The following is a 13,470-nucleotide window of genomic DNA, read 5'->3' as shown; positions in this document are numbered from 1 at the left end:
GATATTGAGCCAGAGTTGTTAAAATTAATGCAAAACCACTTAACAACTCAGCTTAAGGAGAGTCACTAGAGGCCATGTTCCCCATGATGTAGTATTCATAACTAACCCAGATAATGAGCAAGAAACGGAAATCATAGCACTCCAGAGGATATTAACTATAGAACAATCAAATTTAGCATGATCAGAAGATTATTCTATTTAAGGCCTTGAGCCAGATTTGTTGCTTTAAAAAGAATAAATTCAAGGAGCTAAAGGAAGAATTTAAACAATTACAAGGATGATACTTGTCAATAGTTCAGTACAAGACAAATGTTCATTAAAAGTATAATACTGGAACATGCAGGACAAATACATGGCTAAAATTAACAAATTCAAATTAAACGGGTGCATTTCTAAATCGAGAAATGCGGTGATTTTTTTGTGATTAATTTAAAATATCTCATGGTGCAAATGATCCATTAATTTTCTGAGGTAAGCCTCAATAATCTTTTTGATAACTTCAAAGAAAGAAGTTAATTTGGTGTCATTTGAATATTCTAATATTTCGTTTGCAATCTTATACAGTATCTTATTTTGTATAAATGCAGAAGTCCCCCATCATGGACCCTTCCTGGCATTATGAATAATTTATTTCTATCCTTATCCTTTGCAACTCACAAGTAGTTCAAGAGCTAATTGTTCCAGAAATTTATTCTCAGCTGTCTTAACTAAACACACAAGAAGGCAATGGATTCATGCTGTACTCTGCTTCAATGGAACAGAATTTCATAAGCAGAAAACAACATGCAACTGATTTTATATTATGTATCTACCATAAGCAACTGAAGACATATTCTGTATATAAACATTACATAATTTCATGTTCCAACCAGCTTAAAGAGTCAGTTTGAAGTTTTTTACCCACCCACAGATTTTACAGTAATAATTTCCACACTTGTAGTCTCCCAGATTCTAAATGACAAATAGACAAAAGGTATTAGTACCTTTCCAATGAAGTTGAAGGGATCCTAGTAGACAAACTGATTTCAGCATCTCTGTTGTATACATCTCCAGACAGCACTGGAGTTGGATATAAAGCCTGCAGATTTCTGGATGGATTTCCCCATCTTCAGCCCTGCATCACATAATATTTGCAGCATACATCATGAATTATGTGGTATATAGATACATTTAAATGAGTGCTTACATAAATGTCATTTACCCAAGTTTATCTGGTTACATACTGAAAATACACAAACTGGAGAACTAATGGAGATTTTCCTTAAAAGTATTAGAGTAGATTTCAAGAGGAAATAGAGAAAAGTGTGAGAGAAAGATTACTAACTACCTTAGCATTATGCACATCCACAGATGACAAAGGCAATACCATCAGTCAGCAATCAGAAGTTTAGCTGCAAACCAACTGCAATTAGACCTGTATAATGCTCATTGCATAATATTTACTCATTCGGTGAATCTTAGTGTTTTCATTCAAAGGTAAAATAAAATAAAAATCGGCACTTGAGAATAGGTAACTCTACACTATTCAGAGAAAAAAATAATGGAGATTGTAGCGTGGGAGTATTAAGAAGACTGCAAACAAGCTGGAGGAGAAAAGATTATTTCTTTTGTTTTGAACAATTATGCCTGTGTGAAAATGAATAAAAATGGCAACATGACTATTACTTTACAAAACTATATATATATATTACTATGAAGAAACAATTTCCATAATCATACCCATGTTGTCATCATTGCCTAGAAACTGGATTTCACCCTCTTTTGGTACATTAAATGAGCTGTGAATAGAGCCATCACACAATCAGATCCTGGTGAAAAATGGGCAAACATATGGCAGACACACAGCAACAGAGGTTTTGCAGATGGAATCTATGTGCTAAAACAGGATCTGCATGGTTCATATTGAGAGCTGAGTGAAGAGCTTGCCATGCCATATCTTTACAGAACTGAACACTAGGAAGCACTTCAGATCTTAAAATAATTTCCCCATGGTAGCCACAGAACAACTGTCTAAAAACTTGCCAGGGTGGTAAGGGAACATGCAGGTCAGTAGGGCAGTGACCTCCTGTGTGTCTGCACATTTTAAGTGAAAAAGTCTGCCTCAATTAAGTCCCATGCTGCAAGTGGTTCCATACCACAGCTAGGAGTAGGTTGATGATCGCAGCATGCAGCTAAGACACGATTTCAACAAAGAGGCTGTAAATAGTTAAGGGAGCACTTCTGATGCAGTTTCTATTATCCTCAACATTCAAAACTGAGACTGACAGATACTGTGTGTGCTCATTGGTATCACAGTGCAGACCCTTTAACTGACGCCTCATTGCTGATCTCTGCATGATCCTCATTTATCTGTGTGCGCCTAGTGAAGGTGGTAAGTTGCATATAAGTTGCACTTTGAAGCTCAAATTTATGTTGGTATGGGAGTACGAAACTTGTGATGTAGTTAGGTGTATGACTGAAGACATTAGTTGCATTAAGGTGAACTGGCCTGGAAGTTTCTGAGTGAATTTTCCAGAAAGAACCATTTCATCCAGAAGTGTTTGCTGGCTCAATCTACTCTGGTGGAACCATTCTTATGTGCGATTTACACGAGAAAAATATATGAAAATGGATCTAATTTCTAGGCTTATGTGCCATTTTTTCTGTTTACAGATGTCTAAACCTTGCTGGAAATAAGTCAGTCACTTGGGAAAATATGTACTAGAATTATACCTTGTCAACTACAACTCTTAGTACAGGAATCATATCAAGACTTCAGTTAGTCCTGCTGAATTGGGAAAACAAATCCACGTGGAGAAAAAATACTGGACTAGAGAGTCACGAGAAAGACTGCAGATGCTGTAAATCTTCAGCAACACACAAAGCACTGGAGGAACTCAGTGGGTCAGGCAGCATCTATGGAGGGAAATGGACAGTCGACGTTTCAGGTCGAGACCCTTCATCAGGACTGGAAAGAAAGAGGGGAGATAGCCAGTATAAGAATGTGGAGGACAGGGGTGGAGCAAGAGTTGGCAAGTGATAGATAGATCCAGGTGAGAGGGAAATGATAGGCAGGTGGGAGGGGGGAGAGTGGGAATAATGTAAGAAGTGGGAGGTGATAGGTGGAAGTGGTAAAGGGCTGAAGAAGATAGAATCTGATAATAGAGGACAGTGGATCATGGAATAGAGGGAAGGAGGTGAGGAGGGGAACTGGAGGAAGGAATGTGTGGGTGATGGGCAGATCAAGGTGGCAGGAAAGGGGAAAGAGGGTGATCGGGCCAGTGGGATAAGGGAAAAATGGGGACAGAGGGGAGTGGTTACTGAAAGTTAGAGAAATCAATGTTCATGCCATCAGGTTGGAGACTACAAAGGCAGAAAATGAGGTGCTGTTCCTCTTATCTGTATCTAGCCTCAACTTGGCAGTAGACGAGGTCGTGGACAGACATATCAGTGTGGGAATGGGAAGTGGAATTAAAATGGCTGTCCACCAGGAGATCCTGGCTGATATGGTGGATGGAGTAAAGGTGCTTGACGAAGCGATCCCCCAATCTAGACAAGAGAATCATTACGTTCATGAGCAAGGTTGGTGGCTAAAGAAAGACTAGCTGCTACCTAGTTGCCTTTCAATATTGATTTTGCTCTTAAATATAGTCTGAACTAAAAGATTTTTTGCACTCAGAAACAATACCAGTAGTGAACTATTCACGTCTAGTGTCCTTAACTAAGCAAGAGCACTGCCAGTGATTAAGAAACATGCTACTTAATAACATTTGATACAAAACTCACAAGGAGATATCACAGAAGCGTCTTAAGGGGCATGGTAATGGAGTTAAGAAAGGTAGAGAGGTTTATGGATGGAATTTAGAGCTTAGGACCTTGGCAGCTAAAAGTATGGATACTAATGGTGGTCTGAATAAATTCATTGATAATCAATAGGCCAGAAATGGAGGAGCACAGAAATCCTGCAGGCTGTAGGGCTGGATGTAGAAGCTAGGAAAGTTAGTAGGTAAGGTGGCAACCGTAGTTCAATGTAGGTATATGGGAAAAGTAGCCAAGTATGGAATTAATAATATTCACAGCAGTGTGAAAAGATCTAAAAATCTATGCAGATTTACAAAAGCATAATGGTGATATAAAATGCCACAAAAAGGTCCTTGTAGTAAATATTATTTTTCTATGCAAAGTACAAACCTTATATGTCCATGGAGAATAAACAAAATCACGGAACAGATCTTTTTGATCTACTTATACCTCTAATCAACATGACATTGCACTTCCCAATTTCACATAACCCATACCCCTATGCTCTCCTCCCACACACACACCTACCCATCCACCTAGTTTTCTTCTCCCTTTCTTCACCTTTCTACCCCCCACCCTGCCTTGTCCCGTCTGATTTTACCTATCATCTATCAGCCTCTGTCCCACCCCCCCTCCATCTCCCTCATATTACTATATACTGGTAATCTTTCCTTTTTTCTCTCAGTCCTGATGCAAGGTCTCCACCCAAAACATCGATTTACACCTTTTGCCTTCACAGATGCTGTTATTTTGGCATAGTACCTGTGAACAGTGCCCAAATTCAAAAGCTGCGTAATCCCAGTCTGTTGGATAATGCATCTTCCAATATGAGTCATTAGGTATTTTCAAGGCTGAAATAGATGCTTTAGACCACAGGAGAACCAAAGGTTGTGGAGATCAAGAAAGAAAATTGAGTTGAGGCTAAATATAAAACTAACAATGGAATGGAATGCCAGAGCAAGTAGCTGAATGACGTCCTCCTCTTTTTATTTCTTAAGTTTTTACTGATATTGGGGAAAATATTGCACAGAATTTTCCAATGGTAGCTTTATTTATGTATTTATATTTTATATTTGTATTTTACGTTGAACATTAACAATAGGAATGTTTTAAAAGACAAGTTAGCAACTGTAAAAATGATAAGAACTAAAATATAAAGATTTAAGACTTCCTGGAAAAGACCCCTAGCTATTGGATTACATTGCTTGGTGGAAGGCCATGTCAGTAATAACCAATGAATCAACATTCGGCTTCTGGTGACTTATTATCATAATGCTCTCTTTTTCTGCAGAACAAGTTGTAACTATACCTTGTTCACAAAGAGGCTTCATTTCTTTTAATATTGTTACATTAGTCAGCATTACCTTAATTCTGCTGGTTTATCCTGACACAAGTTGTGCAATGCAAGTATATGAATCACAGTTTAATCAGGCCCAATTCCTACTTGCCTTACTGGATGTTCTAAGTTGTTTAAGGGTGCATCATAGGATCAATGAGCCGCATTTCCTGACGTCACTTATATCTTTCAGGCCCCCACTACTGCTCCTATTGACCTTTTGGAAAAAGAAAGGAGACTCAAGAATTCCTTGAGGTATGAAAATTATCTGTGCTCCTTGTGAAATATACAATTGAATGTGGAATTCTACACTGGTGATCCCACACCACTTAGATATTCTAAAAGCACTCCAATTTACCATTTTTAATTTTGGAGCAGATTGTTTTATCTATCTTTTCCTCCAGACATACCATTAACTGATAGACTGCATTCTGACAAATAAAGCCACATCTAAGTCATATAGGTAAACAGTAGAGATATTTTTCAAATGCACATTCAGATCCACTACACAATGATCCTACAAAGGTTTGCAAAATATGTGTTCATGGAGTTTTACTTACTTTACTTTGATTTGCTTTTACTCTATTACTAAAATTCTATAAGAATTGTATAACAACCTAATCCAAGTCCACATTAAAGCAGAAACAGTCACTATGCTTTTGTGGTCCTGACACTGAGCCTGAAAATCCTCAACACCATGGCATGAATACAAGGGTTTAACCACCACTGGCGTCCAGTGTTAGTCACATAATTAAAATGGGCAGGAGTCTAAGAAGGTTGTGATGTCAGTTCCAAGGAGGTGGGGATTCACTCTTACCTCTGCAAAGAAGTCATTGGCCCCTTCTATTGGGCTCTTCTTGCACTGAGCAGTATTATTTAAATCATCTGAGTGAGGTATATCAGGGTAACAGTTCCATTTATTAAAACAGCCAAGTGTGATAAACAAGATTTGGACAGCCAGATAGGCTGCCACTCACCAAGTATCAGGCTGCTGTAATGTTTGTTTATTAGTCATTCATCTTGCTCCAGGGTAGTATCTCCTTGCTTGGGAGTCCTTATCCTCAGTAATATATTAATTGATGCATTGTACCAATGAGATCTAACAGAAACTGTTAGGATAGTTCAAGGACTCCTATTGGTCTTATGATTAGAGGTCGGATTGACTCTGACAAAAGTTTCTTATCTCTTTTGCTGTGAATACTGCTGTGGAGTACCACATGCTGTTGAGTGGAGGAAAATGAGGGCACAATTTCCTCTCAGCATTTACCAAGCTCCGTTATGAGATATACAATAGTAGATCTGCACAGCTTGTTCAACAATATTCATTTTTTCTCTACAGGAAATGTCAAATCTCCTTTATTAACCTCCCTCTTCAGCTTTCTGAAAAATAATCATATAATGCCGATAGCAACCTGAAAATTATTCTGTAAGATCATAGCATATAACTGATAAACATATTCCAATCAAATTACTCTGAATGTTATTTTAAAAACACATTTACAACACATCTACATCTAATCTTCCCTGGACATGAATATAATTAGTTCCAAGAGCTTGTATTGGCTTGCAAGTCTCTGAAATCAGCATCCACTAAAATTACAGAGGAATGTAATAAGTGTCTTTATCTTATTGTATCTTACACTTGTAATGACACAGAGGAGGCCACTTGGTCTATCATGTCTATGCAAGCACCCAGGGAAGCAATCCCATTGGTCCCATTCCACCTCCTAATATCCCTGTACTTTTGCAACTTATCCGCTCTCACGCATGCCCATTAACTTCTTTTAGATTCCTTTTTGCCATTAACCTACACTAGGGGTAATTTACAGCAGCCAATTAACTTACAAGCATATATTTGGGATGTAGGAGACAACTAGAGCATCAGGAAGATATCCACATGGCTACAGAGAGAATGTACAAACTCTGCACAAACAGCACTGAAAGTCAGGATTGACCACGATCTCTGGAGCTGTAAGGCAGCAGCACTAACTGCTGTGCCACTATACTGCCCTACAGAAAGATTTCTGGAATGGCCATTTTCAGGTAAAAGGATTATGTGGTCCTGTAACATACTGATGACCATGACTGCCATTTTGAGGATAAAATATGCGAAGCTCCTATCAGTATAGTGATGCTAGTCTTTTCAGGACCTCCATCAGGAAAATATACCTTCCCATATGGTAGACAACTTCCTACCTTCTCCAATAGATACTCAGACTGGGGAATGTAATTTGCCTGATCCATGCAAATATATTCAAGGCTTCAAAATGGCTTGTGCTTCATGTCATTTACAACAGGTAGGTTGACATTTGCTTTATTCCTCAACAACCCACAGTGCCCTTAAGTGTTAAAAAAGGTCCTGCAATCTTACCATTGTGTTTGTGAAATCTTGAACAAATTTAATAAGTGCAAGATCACTAGATATAAGAAAAGTTTAGGGAGATATTAGATCAGTATATACAGTATTGAAGCCTTTTCAGTGGTGTTAAATGTGCTACATAGTAACGGCTGCAGACTCTATTCTGCTAAAAGCATTAACTGCTACTGACTAGTGATGACTGTTAGGATGTCATATTTAGAATAAAATAGAAAACAAAATTAAATGGATTAAAAATCTGTTGTGCCCAGCATAGTGCCATTGTGGAAACAGATGTTGTTCCTGAATTAATAATGATGAAGAACCTTAAAGGGGTATAATAAACTAACATTTATATTTATAATTTTAGTTTGTGATCTTGCATTACTGAAACTTCAATAAGCGGCTAATCCAAAATCCTGTTTGGGATGTATATTCCAAGCCTGATCCACTAGTAGATCTGCTGCTTCACAGCTATAGCGATCCGGGTTCAATCCTGATCTCCAGTGCTATCTGTGCGAGGTTTGCATGTTCTCCCTGTGACTGCACGGATTTCTCCAGGTACTTCAGTTTGCTCCCACATCCCAAAGATGTGGGAATTGGTAGGTTAATTAGCCACAGTAAGTTGCTCCTATGTAGGTGAGTGGTCGAATCTGGGGAGAATTGAGGGAAATGTGGGGCAATTAAATGGGTTAGGGTAGGTGCTTCATGGTCAGCATGGGCGGTGGGCTGAAGGGCTTGTTTCCATGCTGTATCTGTCTATCTCTTTATGACTCTATGATGGCCATTTTACTCCAGAATGACACGCAAAACAATTTTTGCTTCATTAAGTCAATTGAGAGATAACAATGGTTAAAGAATGGTGTCTTTTTTGTAGAGCTCCCAAATTCTTAGTATTAGAGGATAAAGAGTGGCTGTTTTGCAATTAGTCTTAATTGTAGGAGCAGGGCAAGATTTTAACCTTATGTTCACTACAGTGACCGATCAATCACTTACAAAATCATCCCAGCAGAATATGGGCTTTTTTGCAAGGCAATGATAAAGAAATTAGCCTAGAAGATAATTGGTGGATTGTTTGTGTTTGGGCTACAAGTGGAGAAGGGGGTGTGGAGCATAAAAATATTTACTTCATCCATAACAAATCTCCTTATAAATAATACATTCACCATTCCACTGTAGATTGCACATATCAGCATCTTCCCCTAGAGAACCTTTCACAGTTTATATGCATCATTCAGCAGACTGCCATGCATTCTCAAAAATGTCAAATTCTTAAATCAAGAATACATCCAACCTTTCAGTGTCAACTTACTACTCCATGTTTGTGTTTCCATGCTAATATCTCCTGTGCTTCACTAGGAGTTTGAACAAGGTTCCAACAGAGGACCTTAACAGAGGACCAGAGGTCACCCCATTATAGAAAAGATGTGGAGGCTTTGGAGAGGGTACAGAAGAGGTTTACCAGGATGTTGCCTGGATTAGAGGGCATGTGCTATAAGGAGAAGTTGGACAAGCTTGGGTTGTTTGCTCTAAAACAGCAGAGGCTGAGGGGAGACTGATAGAAGTTTAAGATTATAAGAGGCATAGATAAGGTATACACCAGGTATCTTTTTCCCAGGGTTGAAATGTCTAATAATACAGGGCATGCATTTAGGGTGAGAGGGGGTATGTTCAAAGGGGATGAGCAAGGCAAGTATTTTATACAGAGAGTGATGGGTGCCTGGAATGCACTGCCAGAGATGGTGGTGGAGGCAAATACAACAGATGTGTTTAAGAGGCTCTTAGACGGGCACATGAATGTACAGGGAATGGAGGGATTTGGACATTGTGTAGGCAGAAGGGATTAGTTTAGTTAGACATTTAATTACCAGTTTAATTAGTTCGGCACAACATCATAGGCTGAAGGGTCTATTTCTGTGCTGTACTGTTCTATGTTAAACAAAACTTTCTCAATAGCTACACCTTGTATTTAGTAATCGACCTCAACAGAGCATTAAATTTAGTTTATCTAATGGGATGAATCACCATTTACAAGCATGTCCTGTCCCACTGGTAAGATGGACCTGACACAGCTGAAAACATAACAGGTATGCAATCAGGAGGAATTGGCTGAGAGAGTCATCAATTATGACTTTGGATCCCATGAAGTTGACATTGTGTGCAAATCACTTCAGGTTCAGATGATTTAGTACTTGAATATCACTTGCATGAAGCACTGAGAGTAGCAAGTGTACAGAATGTACATCACAAATGGCTCAGTAGCACCATCACTGACTGAGCTGGCTGATTCCTTTCTTTCTTTTTCAATCTTTTTATTAATTTTCAAATTAGTACAAAATAATATATATAACATTAGTAATTATACATATGGTGCAAAGAGATCAGGATAGCAATCATAACAGTTAATATATATAATCACAAGGAGTAAAAAAAAGTAATCTAGACCTCCCGTTCTCTTATTAAGTGAACAAATACAAAAGGAAAAATTGAAAAGAAATGAAATTTAATTATATGAAAGAAGAACCCCAAAATCAAAAAAAAAATTGATAATAAACCAAAAACTTCAAAAGAAGACTGGACTGATAGTTCTTCAATTAAAAAGAAAAAAAACATTATTATGTCATCAACTCCGCTCCTCTATATTCAAGGGTTATTGAAAGGGATCTGAAAAAGGTCAAATTATATCAAATGGAAGTACTGAATAAATGGACTCCAAGCTTCCGAAAATTTAAGCGAAGGATCAACAGTACCACTCCTAATTTTTTCTAAGTTTAAACGTGCTATAGTTCGAGAAAACCACTGAAAAGTGGTGGGAGGTATTGGATCCTTCCATTTGAACAAAATGGATCGCTTGGCCACTAATATGACAAAGGTGATCATATGACGAGCAGAAGCAGATAAATGGTGAGATTCCATCACTGGTAACCCAAAAATTGCAGTAATAGGATGAGGTTGTAAATCAATGTTCAATACAGATGAAATAATGTTAAAAATGTCTTTCCAATATTTTTCCAAAAGGGGACAGGACCAAAACATATGTGTCAGGGAAGCCATCTTCGAATTACATCTGTCACATATAGGATTTATATGATGATAAAAACGGGCTAACTTGTCCTTGGACATATGGGTCCTGTGAACCACCTTAAACTGTATCAAAGAGTATCTAGCACACATTGAAGATGTATTAACTAATTGAAGAATTTTCTTCCATGTCTCTGCAGGTAAAAGTATCTGGAGTTCTCTTTCCCATTCATTCTTAATTTTATCAAGTTCCTCTGAACGTATTTTCATAATCCAATCATAAATTATTGCTATCAGGCCCTTCTGATAAGGCTGATTCCTAAAGGACACAGCTGAAAACCAGGCTCGGTACAGGTAGTAAGATAACCATGAGATTTAAACCTACTTGACTGTGTCTATGGTAGTGTAGCAGTTAGCATAACACTATTACAGCACCAGCAACCCGGGTTCAATTCCTGCCACTGTCTGTAAGGAGTTTGTACGTTCTCCCAGTGTGTCTGCATGGGTTTCCTCCGGGTGCTCTGGTTTCCTCCCACATTCCAAAGATGTACAAGTTAGGAGCTGTGGGCATGCTATGTTGGCGCTGGAAGAGTGGTGACACTTGAGGGCTGGCCCCAGCACATTCTCAGTAACGCAAAAAGATGTAGTTCATTGTATGTTTCGATGTACATGTGACTAATAAATAAATATCTTATCTTATATCTTATTTACATCAATCTATCTGTTGGACTGCTAGGAATGATCATCATCCAGTCCTTGTGAAGATAAAGCCACATCTTCACACTGAAGACATCCTCATTCGTGCTATGTGGGCATCCATGAGGTGTTGTCAGCATCAGCAGCAGAACTACATTCCACTACACTCATGGTCAGCATACCCTTCATTTTACCATAACAATCAGGACAGGTAATCAACCCTGGTTTAGTAAGGAGTACACAGCATGCCTAACAGCAGTGTACAGCAGAAATAGCTTCCAAACTTTTAAAGCTACAACATGTATGTCAACAGAGCTCAGCCATCCTAAAACTAATAGATCAAATCAAAGCTTTACAGTTCTCAGGTGAATGTGTTGAATGATTAATGGGAGCTGGAGCCTCCAAGAGTACCTAACCCCTCATACTTCAGTGCCAGAGATCAACATGGGAGGACAAAGATGAGATTGATGCATTTGTATCCCAGTTTTAACCAGAAGTTTTAGGATATGATAAAGCAGAAAAACACATATATAGTCAATTGAGAAGTCTGAATTAATACAGAAGCAGAACAGATTTGTTAAAGGCAAACTGTGTTTGATTAATGTGTTTTTTTTTCAAGAAAGTAGAAGAGAGGGTTGATGAAAGTTATACGGTAGATGTGTGAATTTTCAGAAGACTTTTGATAGAAACTCATGTAAAAGGCTGGGTAGCAAAATTGAAGTCCATAGGATAAAAAGGTCAGTGGAAACATGGATAAGAGACTGACCTAAGAATAGAAAGCAGAGAGTGGTGGTAAATGGTTGTTTTTCTCACTCAGCAGAAAGATAAGCAGTAGTGTTCCATGAGGGTGAGCACTGGGACTGCTGCTATTTTGGGTACAGTACAAACTCGATATAACATTCTTCATTATATTGCAGTTTTGGATATACTGTGAGTGTTACCTTATCCCTCATGATGGTGTTCATTTATACCAGGATCACAGGAAGGCGGGAATATTCCTGGCAGACTATTACAGACCTTAATTAAAGAAAGTCACTCCGACAATTCTGAGAAGAGAGCAGGAGTTTCTGGAAAAGGATTGGCAATCCAATGCTGGTGATCTATTCCACAAATTGTAGCCATAGGGTACAACTTTAGAAATTCACTGCAGAGAATGTGGTTGTAAGTTGCGGAAATCTGTTCAAATTGCCTGTCTATGTATTGTATTTTATTTGAAAAGGGGTTCCAAGATTAAGTAAACGTTTGTTTCAATTACAATGCAAGTAACTTATCACACAAGTGTTAAAGGTGCCCTGACACACCTGTTAAATTGAGGTTGCACTGCACATATTAATGACTTTCATATTAATTGCATAATAGGTATGCAAAGACAGTAAACTTTCTAAACCTGCAGATGATGCAACTCCTGAAAATATGGAAACAATGAACAGGACATAGGTCCAATGCTGGAATGGGCATATTAGTGGCAGACGAAATTTCATGCAAGGAGGAATACAGATGATGTCAAAATCTTAAGCTTAACAGATAGACTGGATAAATTTTTCTACACCCATCATATTAAAGAATAGATGCAGAAAGTACTCATGGTGTACACTCAACCCTTCTCATTTGTGGATTTGTTTTGTATTGTTTTCACTATCCACGACCTGCACTTATGGAACATTGGGAAAAATATATATACCTGAAGCTTCAAAATACATTGCAGTTCTTCATGAAAAGCATCTCCCCTGCCTGCTCATACTGCATAACACCATAGCGCCTACTGCTCATCCATACAGCATCAAACGATAACACCTCCCACTCACTATTACTGCTTCACACCGTGGAGCTTACTGATCACTCATACAGCATCACACCACTGTGTCTCCCGCTCAGACAACATAACACCATAACACTAACTGGTCACTCATACAGCATCACACTACGGTGTCCCCCGCAAGCCTATCACTATCTTTTTTTTGTAATCTCATCAAAACATGTTTATTATCGATGAATGTTTCTTTTCACGATGACCTTAAAGTGTCAATTAAGTGGTAATGGTATATCTGGTGCTGCAAAATTGGTTTAAAGGGAAAAAAAATATGATGACTCTAAGATATAAGATTACATCGTTAGAAAAATATAAGCGCCTTGGGTGTTAAGAGGGCTGGAGGAAGCTGTGGAGGGAAGTTGTGAATGGGTTCACCAGCTTTCTTTTGCTGAATGGTGGAGTCAAATAGATTGTGGAGTTGGCACATAGTAAGAGGGAAAGGATTTGATGAGCTAGAGAAAGAAGTGAACA

At 38.4% G+C, this 13,470-nt stretch overlaps 1 protein-coding gene across 3 annotated transcripts in view; it reads right to left on the bottom strand.

The window, feature by feature from the left end:
* The window catches only part of rgs7bpa (regulator of G protein signaling 7 binding protein a), a 48,280-nt gene that overhangs the window by 12,478 nt on the left and 22,332 nt on the right, over positions 1-13,470 (bottom strand). For all 3 annotated transcript variants that reach the window (XM_052043413.1, XM_052043431.1, XM_052043423.1), the window contains exon 3: positions 984-1,114. In XM_052043413.1, coding sequence (XP_051899373.1) covers positions 984-1,114 — 131 coding nt within the window. The remainder of the gene's footprint in view (positions 1-983; positions 1,115-13,470) is intronic.

This window comes from Pristis pectinata, chromosome 2 (genome assembly GCF_009764475.1).
Source record: "Pristis pectinata isolate sPriPec2 chromosome 2, sPriPec2.1.pri, whole genome shotgun sequence".
NCBI classification, from domain to species: Eukaryota; Metazoa; Chordata; class Chondrichthyes; order Rhinopristiformes; family Pristidae; genus Pristis; species Pristis pectinata.
The sequence above is the reverse complement of the archived record's forward strand: the minus strand, read 5'-3'. Positions and strand labels throughout refer to the sequence as shown.